Raw genomic sequence first — 12,943 nt, forward strand, 5'->3', positions numbered from 1 at the left:
CCTCCGGATTCAAAAAGACAGCCATGTCCTCAGGTGCCAGCCCCTATCCGCGCGCGCGCGAGCCCCCTACCTCTGCGCCTTACTTCCGCAGCTCCTCTGGGTCTCAGTGTGCTTTTCTTTCCTTTTAGTTGTAGAATTTACAGTCAGCCAGGCTTCCTGTGGTTCTGGATGATGTCCGTATTGTGTTTTTGAGGTATTATTCAATTGTTTTGAGAGGCAGCAATTTCCCGGTGTTTATCTATGCCGCCATCTTAGTTTCTCTCCTCCTCTTTCTATTTCACTGTCTCTCTCCAAACTTTACCAAAGGATTCATAATAGATTGATGTTCAATGGCAAGCTTCTACAATGACATAAACTCCATTGTCTTTACAAAAACTGACTGATGTAGTAAATTTTATGAAACATTTGCATAATGTGAAACATCATTTTATATACACTAGATTTTTAAATTACTAAAAACTCCATTGAGATGGAGTAAGGAGGAAGGAAGCTAGCACTACAGCCCACTGCCTCCAAAGAATTATCCATATGGTTTCAGGTTCATGGAGTTTAGCCATCTGATTCACAGAAAACCCACAATGTTTTTTAAAGAGCTCTGTTCAAAAAAATGCCACTAGCTTGGATTAAAAGAGATTGAGAGCTCAAAATGAAAAATGAAAAGTTTACCTGAGGGCAGATGGTTGTGGATTGTTACAACAATGGCCCTCAGTGAACTACAACTACCTGTGCTCATATCTGCTGCAGCCACCTTTCATTTCCAATTCCTTCTCTTGGTTGCTCTTAGCATATCTACGACAATCTGGCATTTTCAAAATAAAGCTGATTATCTCAAGGAAGAACAAAGAAAATATAAAAGGCAATGACAAAGTTTAGTATATGGGGGCAAAAGTAGGTTTATGGTTGTGAGCACACAAAACAGCATATTCTTGTAGTATTATTTAGTAATTACTGTATTCTTTATTTGTACTACAATAATAAACCAACTTTTGCCCACCTCTTTATACTAACAAATCTTTGGTTCTATGGTACCTCTACTGCATCTGTGGGAATCCTAATCAGTTAGTGTATGCCGTATGTTCATGGCCACTCTGAGCATAGGAATCCTAACAGGGTGTTCAAGGCCAAGTTGCCATAGGCAAGTACAGGGATGAAGCAAGCTATACACTGCCCAGATGTGCCTTTCTGTAGCCCCAATACTGAGGTTATTATTTGGCATGAAGCTTCTTTTGTTTGAGTTTGTCTGAGCTTGTATATAAGTTGCCACTGACCAGCCTGTGGTTGGCTCCTGTGTAGATCCTATGTTGGGGGCTGCATTGTAGGGAAGATGTATTACTGACCAACCAGTGATGGTTGTTTTACTAGAATGACTCCTGTATAGCTCCGACGTGTGGGGCTATGTTGTGGGGAAGATACTTACTGACCAGCTAGTGTTGACTGTTTTTGCTAGGATGGCTCTTGTGTTTGCTACTGTATTAGCAAGGACTGCTTTACTAGATTGTTTTGTCTAATGCACCTTAGTAGCAATGGCTACTTGGGCTACAATAAAGACTCTTATATACTTACAACTTCCCTTGTCTTTTCCATCTGATACCCGGCAACCAAGGAGGTCCAGTCCCTGGCAGAGGACTCAGACACAACAGTTGGCATAGTTGAACAGGATAAAAGACCTGTGCACCGAACAACTGACTAGCCATATGCTCTTGCATATTTTGGGGCAAAAATTTTATTCTTTCAGTTCATTTCTATCTCTTATTTTGCCCTTTAAGTATTTCTAATTTCTTTTTCATCAAGGGCCTTCCCACTTGTTCTCCAGAACTGATGAATCTTGATGCTTTATAAAAAATATTTTTGTATTGATTTCAGAGAGGAAGGGAGAGGGAGAAAGAGATAGAAACAACAATGATGAGAGAGAATCATTGATTGGCTGCCTCCTGCATACCCCCACTGGGGTTTGAGCCCACAACTTACATGTGCCCTGACCAGGAATCAAACCATGACCTCCTGGGTCATAAGTTGATGCTCAACCACAGAGCCATATCAGTAGGGCAATGCTTTTTTTTTGTTTTGTTTTTAGAAAAAAAATCTCTTCTATCAGGGAAACTGAAGGGTGTACATCACTCGTTCTGATCTGGGAATAATTATCTTCAATTCCAGCACTGTAGCCTTGGCTCCAAGGTTGTGGGGGCAGAGTTAAAAAGAAATCTTTTAAAAAAACAAGTTTTTCTTGCCTACCACATCTCATTGGCTGGTAAACTATAAAAATTAGATTATAGATACAGTAAATAAATTGCAAATGCCAGTAAAATCACAAAATCAATGAAAAACTAATAAAATGCCACTGTTGAAGTTTATGTAGTCATCATACTGCCAAAACACCTGTTGGAAAAGTAAATAAATCAATTACTTAGTCATTTGTTCTATATCAGTGGTTCTCAACCTTGGCTGCATATTAGAATCACCTGGGAATCTTTTTAAAATCCTGATTTCTGGGCCTCATCCATATAGAACCACTGTTCTATATGAAAGCAAACATATGAATGCTACATTTTAAAATATTTAGATTGATTAAATTTTTTATTTTACATCTGGCTGTTTGGTAGCATGTAAGAAATGGCCTGAGGCAAGTAAATATGATTATGCGGTAAATACACAGAGCAATTCACTTGGGAGAATTACAGACTTAGAATAACAAACAGGTGATATGGAGTAAAAAAAAAAAAGCACAGAACAAACCTTGTTTCCCATTAGAGCAGTGGTTCTCAACCTGTGGATCGCGACCCCTTTGGCGGTCGAACGACCCTTTCACAGGGGTCGCCTAAGACCATCCTGCATATCAGATAATTACATTACGATTCCTAACAGTAGCAACATTACAGTTATGAAGTAGCAACGAAAATAATTTTATGGTTGGGTCACAACATGAAGAACTGTATTTAAAGGGCCAGAAGGTTGAGAACCACTGCATTAGAGGCGTCAGGTCTTATTAAATTCTATACTTCAGGGTTTTGAAAATCTTTACATTTAGAATAATAAAAATGTCTGCATGACCTATTCCATAGGTTTGCGGAACATATTTTAAAAATTTTAAAGTATTACACAGATGTTATTTATTAGTCTATTTTATAAGTGCTAATTAAGCATCTACTATGTGCCAAGTTCTGCAATGAATATAGGAAATAGAAAAAGTAAGTAAAATACAGTCTCTGCATTCAGGTAGTTAACAATCTAGTGAGGGAGTTAAAATAAACTAAATTATGAGACTATGATGCATAAGAAAATAAAGGCACAATGTGCCATGAGAAAGGTCTTGGGAAAGTTTTGGAGTATGTAGAACTTGTGATGGACCTTAAAATATAAGCAGGATGTTATGCTGTAGATTTATGGCGGTGATAGGGAAGAAGATGAGATGGCAGCCCGTCATGGCAGACAGTCCATCTGCAGAACATACTAAGAAAGACCTGGAAGTGAATTAGGTAAGTATACTGAGTAGCTAATAATTTGAATGGGTTGAAAAAAAAATGTGTGTAGCAGAGACAAAACAGAAGGGAACTTGGCATCTGATTGCATAGGATTTTTGTGGCTGGATACTTGCAATTTATTCTTTCCTTTTTTGGAGTTACAAGGTTTAAAAAAACAGCAAAGATAACTTAGAATTCCTTGATTTCACAAGTTATTCAAAACAGCACTGGTAATAGCAAGAACATTTCTGAAGTAGGATATTGATTGCCTGTCTTGCTAAGGCTCAGCATCCTCTGCAACATGTACAGGACATGGCCTTTGTGGGGCCCTTCTCTGAACATGACAGTGACCTAAACATGATTGCTAGGGAATTGCTTCTTGACCTATGATTAGTATGAGACTGGTGAGCTACTTGTGGGTTTTTTGTTTGTTTGTTTGTGTGTGTGTGTGTGTGTGTGTGTGTGTGTGTGTGTTTTCTGCCAAGAAAGAGAGTTGCCAGGTGGATTAGTGTCAGGGGAGAGAGTTGCTATAAATTTTCTTTAAATTTATTTTTTTTTCTAATTATAGAAGTGTATGATAGTGAGGAATTACTGCTAGAAAGAGAAAAACAAGATAGAGAAACATTGGATGATCTTGAGCCAGAACTCCTGGCAATACCTCTGCACTGCTTCAGTTATATTACCTTACACTACCTTCAGTCAGCTGCTGAGTTAGTAGGGTGACAGAGAAAAAACACACTATTAATTCTACGTCCATTTTCTAAGCCACACTTTGGAGGTACATTATTCATTCTTTCCATCATCATCAACTACTTTATTCTGAGAATTTGCAAACAAACAAAAAAACCCCCAGAAAACAAACTTCTAAAAACTTTCTCTAGATGAATGCAGAGTCAGAGATAATCACATAGTAATTGCATCATCCTTCTCTAAGTGTTTTTATATAGGTAAAATCAAAGTACATTGAGCATTTGAAAAAAAAATGAACAGGCAATATGCAAATTTGTAGGGTATATTTGAGTGGAAAAGGACACTCTTTTTTTGCCCTAAGTGTTATAGTAGAGGGGCAGAGAGAGAAAAAAAGAGTGGGGTTTAAGGGCTGATTTTAAGTATGAATCTTAGTGTTTTTTTTTTTTTTTTAGCACTAGCTTGAAAAGCAACTGTTCCTCTCTACACTTCCCTGGGTCCCTGTAGATCTGCAATCAATAAATGATCTGTTGAAAACTCATGTCTGATCCTGCAAATCACCATATTCCAAGAAGAGCTCTGTAATCATCATCACTGTCTCTACTTTTTCCCTCCTGTTCACTCCTATGAATTGAAATGAGGCTCTGTTCCTGCTCCTCCAATACAACTGTCCTGGAAATGTACATTCCCCAGCTATTAAATCCAGTGCTCATTTGTTGGCCCTTACCTCCCCATTCTCTCTGGCATTTGGCACTACTGGCCATTCTAATCTTCTTGGTACAATCTGACCCTGGACTCTAATGACACTATTCTCTCTAGCCTTGTTATCCATCTACTCCTCTCAGTCCTCACTGCTATTGCTATAATTTAAGTCCTCATTGTCCTTAATTGGGCTATTCAATAGTCACCAGAGATTCACAACTAGAGCCCGTCCACCTCTTTACTGCCCAAGTCAAAGCATAATTCTATTAATGTTCTTCAATGAGTGAATCCTTAAACAACTCCCCATTGCTCACAGGATAAAGTCCAAACTTCATAGGCTGTCTCTGCCTACCACTCCAGCCTCATTAATTGCTGTGTTTTTTATATCCTATGCCACAGCAAACTGCTATGCTTATTTATAGATCATGCTTTTATTGTCCCGTGTCTTTGTTACCTTTATCCGGTTTGAAATGTTCTTGTTCTCCTTTCTCTGCTCGGTGAACACCAATCTTTTGAGATTCAACTTATGCCATTTCTTTTATGAAGTCTTTCTGATCAATTGTTCACTCCCTCTTTGTGCCCTATAATACCTCAATACTTCTATTTTAATAATATCTATAAAGCCTTATAATTAATAAAACTTGTTTACCTGTTTTTCTCATCTAGACTCTAAACTACTCGAGGATAAGGACTGTCTTCGATGGCCTTGTATCCCCAATATACATTGGCACATAACTTTTATTAAATATGTCTTTTAACCCTACAACTCAATGACTTTTAGGATATTCACAGATTTGTGCAATCATCACCACAACAACTTTAGAACATTTTCATTACCTTCAAAGAAATCCCTTAGTCATCATCTCCTCAATTCCCTTATACTTCTGAGTCCTAGGTAACCAGTAATTAAATTTTTATCTTCTGGATTTACTTATCCAGAATATTTCATATACATGAAGTCATACAATATATGGCTTTTTATGTGTAGTTTTTTTTTCTCAGCATAGTGTTTTTAATGCTCATCCATTGTTCTCTGTTTCTTTTTTTGCTAATATTCCATTGCACAGATACACCAAATTTTATTTATCCATTCATCGGTTGGTATACATTTGGTTTTCTCTTTCTTTCTGGCTACTACCTATAAGGCTGACATTTGTGTACAAGTTTTTTTGTATGAAAATAGGTTTTCAATTTTTCTGGGCATATACCTAGCAGTGGAATTTCTGGGTCACACAGTAATTCTATGTTTAATCTTTTGAGAAACTGTCAGGTTATTTTCCAAAGTATTGCACCATTTTTTAAAAATGGTGCAATAAAATGAGGTGAAATTCATAGCATATAATTAACCATTCCAAAGTGCACAATTAAGTGACATTTAGTGCATTAACAATGTCATACAACCACAATCTCTCTCTAGTTTGAAAACTTTTTCATTATCCCAGAAGTATACTCTGTACTCATTAAATAACTCCCCATTCCCTTCTCTCCAACCCTTGATAAGCACTGAGCTGCTTTCCTTCTCTATGGATGTGGTCTTTTGTATCTGGCTTCTTTCACTTATAATGTTTTTGAGGTCCATCCAACTTATAGTATGTATCAGTACTTTGTTCCTTTTTATGGCTGAATAATATCCTATTACACATATATACCACAATTTGTTTACTCACTCACTCATTGATGAACATTTAGGTTGCTTAAACCTTTTAACTCTAATGAATAATCAATAATAATAAAAGCATAATATGTTAGTTGGACCTGACAGCCTTCCAGACAAAGCCGCCATGGTGGGGGCCGAGGCAGAGGTGGCCTCTGTGGTGGGTGGGGGCCGAGCCCCTTGCATGAATTTTGTGCATTGGGACTCTAGGGTTTTTTTTTTTTTTTTTTTTTTTTTTATAAACATCTGTGTACATGTTTTCTGTTTGGACATATGCTTTCATTTCTCTTGGGTTTATACATAGCAGTGGAATTGATGGGTCATATGATTATCTTATGTTAACATTTTGAGGAACTGCCAAACTGTTTCTACAGTGTCTGTATCATTTTACATTCTTATTAGCAATGTATGAGCATTCCTATTTCTCCATATCCTTGCCAATGCTTATTTCCACTTTTTAAATTATACCCATCTAATGGGTGTGATGTGGTATCTCATTGTGGTATTGACTCTCATTTTTAAAATGACCAATGATTTTGAGTATCTTTTCATGCATTTGATAGTCACTTGTATATCTTCTTTGAATATCTGTCCAGTTCCCTTGCACATTTAAAAAATTGGGTTGTCATTTTTTTTGATGAGTCATAAGTATTATTTATATATTCTGAATATTAAACCCTATGGGATATATGATTTGCAAAAATTTTCTCCCATTCAGTGGGTCATCTTTTCAGTTTCTTGATAATGTTCTTTGACGCATAAAAGTATTTAATTTTGATGATATCCAGTTTATCTATTTTTTCTTTCTTTCTTTTTTTTTTTTTTGCTTGTTCTTTGGTAGCACATGTAATCCAAGGATACAAAGATTTATGCCTATGTTTTCTTCTAAGAGTTTGTCAAGCTTTAGCAAGTATATTTAGATCTTTGACCCATTTGAATTAATTTGTGCACATGGTGTGAGGTTTGCATCCAAATTCATTCTTTTGCACTTGGCTCTCCTGGTGTCCTCATTATTTTGTTGAAGAGATTATTCTTTCCCTTTCCCACTGAGTTGTCTTGGCATCCTTGCTAGAAAATCAACTGATCATCAATGTGAGGATTTGTTTCTGAACCCTCAATGATATTCCACTGATCTATTCCATGTCTATCCTCATGCAAACTCTACACTGTCTTGAGTATTGTACCTTTGTAGTAAGTTTTGAAATTGGAAAACATTCATTTTCATAAGAATTTTCCTACAATTTTGTTAATATCTGCAAAGAAGTCAACTGGGATTTTGATAGGGATGTATCAAATCTGTAGATCCATTTGGAGAATATTACTGTATCAAGAATACCAAGTTTTTCAACCCATGAACATGGGAAGTATTTTCATTTATTGGGGCTTTAACTTCTTTTTTAAAAAAATATTTTTATTGATTTTTTACAGAGAGGAAGGGAGAGGGATAGAGAGTTAGAAACATCAATGAGAGAGAAACATTGATCAGCTGTTTCCTGCACACCCCCTGCTGGGAATGTGCCCGCAACCAAGGTACATGCACTTGACCAGAATCGAACCTGGGAACCCCTCAGTCCGCAAGACTATGCTCTATCCACTGAGCTAATCCTGTTAGGGCAAGGGTTTTAACTTCTTTGAACAATTTTGCAGTCATTAGTGTATGAACTTTGCACTTCTTTTATTAAAGTTATTCCTAAGTACGTTATTCTTTTTGATGCTATTGTACATAGAATTGTTAATTTCATTTTTGTTTTGTTCATTGAGATCATATAGAAATGAATTTTTATATATTGATCTTTTATCTTATGACTCTGCTGAACTTTTTTATAGTTTTTTAGTGGATTCCTTGGGATTTTTAAATATAAGATCATATCATTAGAGAATAGAGATAGTTTTACTTTTTTCTTTTCAATTGATGGTTTTTATTTATATTTCTTATCTAATTGCCTTGGCTAGAACCTCTAGTTCAATGTTAAATAGAAATGTCAAAAGTGGATATACTTGTTCTATTACTGATCTTAGGAGGAAAGCATTCATCTCTTATCATTAAATATATTAGGTGTGGTTTTTTGAGGATGCCCTTTTTAAGGTTTGAGGAAGTTTCTATTCTCTGTCTATTATGTTTTATTTTTTTTAAACAAAGGGGCACTAAATTTTATCAAAAGCTTTTTTCTGCATCAATTGAGATGATCATGTAGTCTTTGTCCTTTATTCTATTGATGTGGTGTGTTACATTAATTAATTTTTGGATTATACCAACCTTTATTTCCTGGGTTAAATGCCAATATTTCTTAAATTGAATTCATGGTGATTAACTTATCTGAGGATTGGGTAAAAGTTAATCCAATAAATGGCCTCAGAAACAAGGTTGAAAAATAATTTCCATTGCAAGACAATAACTAGTTAGGAAACATGGAAAGTAGAGTTATTATTCTAAAAATTCCAAAAAGATTATATGAATATAAATTTATTACAATTTACCACCCTTTGAGTCCTTCATTTGTCCTTTACAGTCCTGGAACTAGATCTTCATGGTATTGTAGATTTAATAATACTTAACGATTACAAATATCCCTGTACTATAAAAATGACTTTAATGCTTTCCTCATACACTTGCTCAATCTGTTCTCCCAACTCAATCTCTCTCCCCTCTATCTCTGATACACACACACACACTCACACAAATGTCCTTCTCAAGTATTATCCCAAATGAGAGTATAATTACTATCAACCATTACTGAATATTCAAAAATGGTGTTACTTGGGCAAACAGTGAGGTTACTTCTGATTTAAATAACCTTAGTACTGTTAAAGGAAAAGAGCCTCACATAGAATAAAAAGGACAGAAAAACTTACTTTTAATTGTGACCCCAAGAATTATCAATATCTCTATTAATAGGGACAAGAGCTTCATCTTCTAAGCAGCTCCTCCTCACTATAACACAAGCAGAACTATGTGGCTGGCCTACAGCTTCTTTACAGTTTTGGTGTATAAGGGGGATGGGTGGTGGTGGTGTCAGGACTTGGTTGCTAAGCAACCATTTCTTTACTCTTTGGCCAATGAGCTGCCAGGAAGTTTCCTTCAACCAGGAATAAAGGCAGGTGCTGGAAGAGCAGGCTGTGGGAAGGAATCATATCTAGTTTGCTACTCTTTTGGCAGGAGATAAGGGGTAGGCTTGAAATAGACAGTTGCTCTTTGAAACTGAAGGAAGGTGAATAAGTCCAATTTGTCCACACTAGTATTAATGTTCAGAGTTGCTGAAAGTTTTTTAAACAATTCTTTATTGTTTAAAGAATTACATATAGTATTACATATGTCTTCTTTATCCCCATTGACCTCTCCCTGGCTGCCCCACCCTCCAGCACATGCCCTCATCCACCTAGTGTCTGTGTCCATTGGTTATGCTTATATGCATGCATACAAGTCCTTTGGTTGATCTCTTACCCCTCCCCCCACCTTCCCTCTGAAGTTTGACAGTCCGATGCTTCTATGTCTCTGGATCTATTTTTGTTCATCAGTTTATGTTGTTCATTATAATCCACAAATGAGTGACATTTATTTTTCTCTGACTGGCTTATTTTACGTTACCTCAAGAGGTGCAAGCTGCATTTACGTGAAAACAATTAAGTACATGAGCTGACCTGACATTTTACTTTAATATCTCAAGGTTAAGGTGGACAAGAAACATACGGACCAAGTCTTTGGTCTCCATCTGGGTGAAAACATCATTTATCCTCTCTTCAAGTAAGAAACTCCTGAGCTTTCACTGGGACAAAGACAAATACATATATCCACGTCATCTATGATTTTTTAAAATAGTCTTTCATTAAAAGTAATTTTAAAATACTTTCTTTACTATCTTAAACAATATGGGCATTTCATGAGCATTTCATGAGTGCTCTCAAGGTAGGACCAGAAACTAAAATGAATATTTAGGCAAAAGGACAGTAATATTAAAGATAAACCAAGAAATGGAGGCAGTTGAGAAGTTATGCCTAAAATATATTCAACTTCTACAGTGTGTCCAGGTAATTGCTTCAGAAACTTACATTTATTGTCTTGAATTTATAGGTTTTTTCCCTTTATTAGTTTCCCATTGTTGTCTTGACAAATTACCACCAATATAGTGGGCTAAAATAACAGAAATGTATTCTCTCCTGGTTTTGGAAGTCAGAAGTACAAGAGGATTCTTACAGGACTAAAATCAAGGTCAGGTTTAGTTCCTTCTGGAGGCTCTGGGGGAGAATCCTTCCTTGTCTGGTAGCTCCCAGCTTTTAGTGGCTGCCCACATTCCTCAATTTATGACCACTTCATTCTAATCTCTGCTCAGGCATCACTCTGCCTTCTCCTCTTCTGTAGTCTAACATCCCTTTGTCTCCCTCTTATAAGGACAATGAATGATGATGTTCAGGACCCACCAAGATAATAAAGGGTAATCTCCCCATCTTCAGATCCCCAATCACATCTGCAAAGTGAGACGTGATTTTTGCCAAATGAAGTAACATTCACAGGTTCCCGAGATTAGGTTCTGGAAATCTTGGGGAGCACTATTCAAGCTACTGGTCTTTTCCTTTCACCAACAGACTTCAAAATGGAACTTTTCCTAACTTCTGTACTTTAAAAAATTGCCTAAGTATAATTTGTTTAAAGTTTTAAATATCATCCATTAAACATTCTCCAAATAATATTTTTTCAGTTCCCATTTGGATCCAGAATTTTCAGCATTGTCCAGCAGATGATTTGCCTCCTACTTTTACTGACCTTGAGGTCATTTGACCTATCTTCCCTCAGCTTCCTTTTTATTTGAAACTTCTTTCCATGAGTTTTTTCTTTTTCTCTTTTTGGCTCAATCCCTTCACCAACACCACCCCAGCCACCAACCCTCCCAATAGCTGTCAGCTTGCTCCCTAACTATAGATTTATTTCTATGTTGCTTGTTAGTTCAGTTTGTTCATTAGATTCTACATATGAATGATATCATATGGTACTTCTCTCTGGCTTATTCCACTTAGCATAATGCTCTCCAGGTCCATCCATGCTGTGCAAACAGTATGATTTCCTTTTTTTTTTTTTTTTTTTTTTTTTTACACCTGACTAGTATTCCATGTGTAAATGTACCACAGCTTTTTATCCACTCATCTACTGATAGACACTCGTGCTGTTTTCAAATCTTGGCTATTGTAAATAATGCTTCACTGAACATAGGGGGCATGTATTATTTTGAGTATTTTGGGTTTCATTGAACATATTACCAAATGTGGAATCACTGGGAATCTCCATCTATTCATTCTTTTTGTAATTCATCCCAAAATATGAAGTGCCTTTCCTATATTCTAAGTCCAAGCTTCCTATTCTCACTTTCCTTCTATACACATCTACTTCTTCTGGGAGTCTACTGACCATTTGTCCTCTCTCTCTCTGTTTCAATCTTTTTGTTACCAACCTTCTTCATTTTTTAAAATCTCATCCATTTTTTTATTACTAATGTCCCTTGTTTAATTTCTTTCACCTAGGTGGAGCCAGGTCAAATGAATGAAAACCAAACAAAAGCGCTGAGAGAATTTGTCCTGGCAGGTTTCTCGCAGCCACCATGTATTAAGGCAGGCAATTTGTACTATTTATTTTCTTCTATGTGCCCATATAGACAGGTAATGTCCTCATCATGGTCACAGTGGTCTCTAATAACTATCTGAACTCATCATCCATGTGTATTTTCTTCTTGGCAACCTCTCTTTTCTGGACCTTTGTTATCCAACAGTAATGACCCCTCAGCTTCTGGCTCATTTTCTTGGCCATCCTTCTTCTTAATTTAAAAATTCTTCATTCCACATCTGCTAGAAATAATTTCCTTTGACTCTGGTATCCTTTCAAATACTATCTCATCAACTTAATCCTTTAGCTTCTAAACATTCAAAAAGATAGTCCATAATCACTGCTTCTGACTTGTTGCCTCCTACTTATTGTTTAACTACTTGCTTTTATTTTTGCTAATTTACATAGATTCTAAGTCCAATTAATTATCTTTTCTCAGTACTCATCCTTCTGATCTCCATAAAACATCTGACCTTTCTGACCACAAACATCTTTTTGAAAATATATTATTTGTTTCTCTAAAACTGAATTTCAATTATTTTCTATACTCTTGAACATTATTTATTCTTCTTCTATCACTCCTTCATCCTTCATTCATGTATTGCATACTTATTATATGCTAAATATGAATGGTAATTCTCTTTCAGCTGTCCATTAATTTCAGTTCTTAGTTCCTCTTAGTCTTTACATTAAAATTAGGGCCTCCTCACAGTAATCCCATTCAATCTCATGTGTTCTTCCTTAGTTTTGCTAATATTTCTCTTTTTTGAAAAATATATTTTTATTGATTTCAGGGAGGAAGGGAGAGGGAGAGAGAGAACCATCAATGATGAGAATCAGCTGAAACCGGTT

The 12,943-nt window shown here is 36.2% G+C and overlaps 1 protein-coding gene across 1 annotated transcript in view; it reads right to left on the minus strand.

Moving 5' to 3' along the window:
• The window catches only part of SEL1L2 (SEL1L2 ERAD E3 ligase adaptor subunit), a 118,340-nt gene extending 108,866 nt beyond the window's left edge, over positions 1–9,474 (minus strand). The window contains exon 1 of the mRNA XM_006758105.1: positions 9,355–9,474. Coding sequence (XP_006758168.1) covers positions 9,355–9,412 — 58 coding nt within the window. The 5' untranslated portion in view covers positions 9,413–9,474. The remainder of the gene's footprint in view (positions 1–9,354) is intronic.
• Between the last annotated feature and the right edge of the window lie 3,469 nt (positions 9,475–12,943).

Source organism: Myotis davidii, unplaced genomic scaffold (genome assembly GCF_000327345.1).
Source record: "Myotis davidii unplaced genomic scaffold, ASM32734v1 scaffold32, whole genome shotgun sequence".
NCBI lineage: Eukaryota > Metazoa > Chordata > Mammalia > Chiroptera > Vespertilionidae > Myotis > Myotis davidii.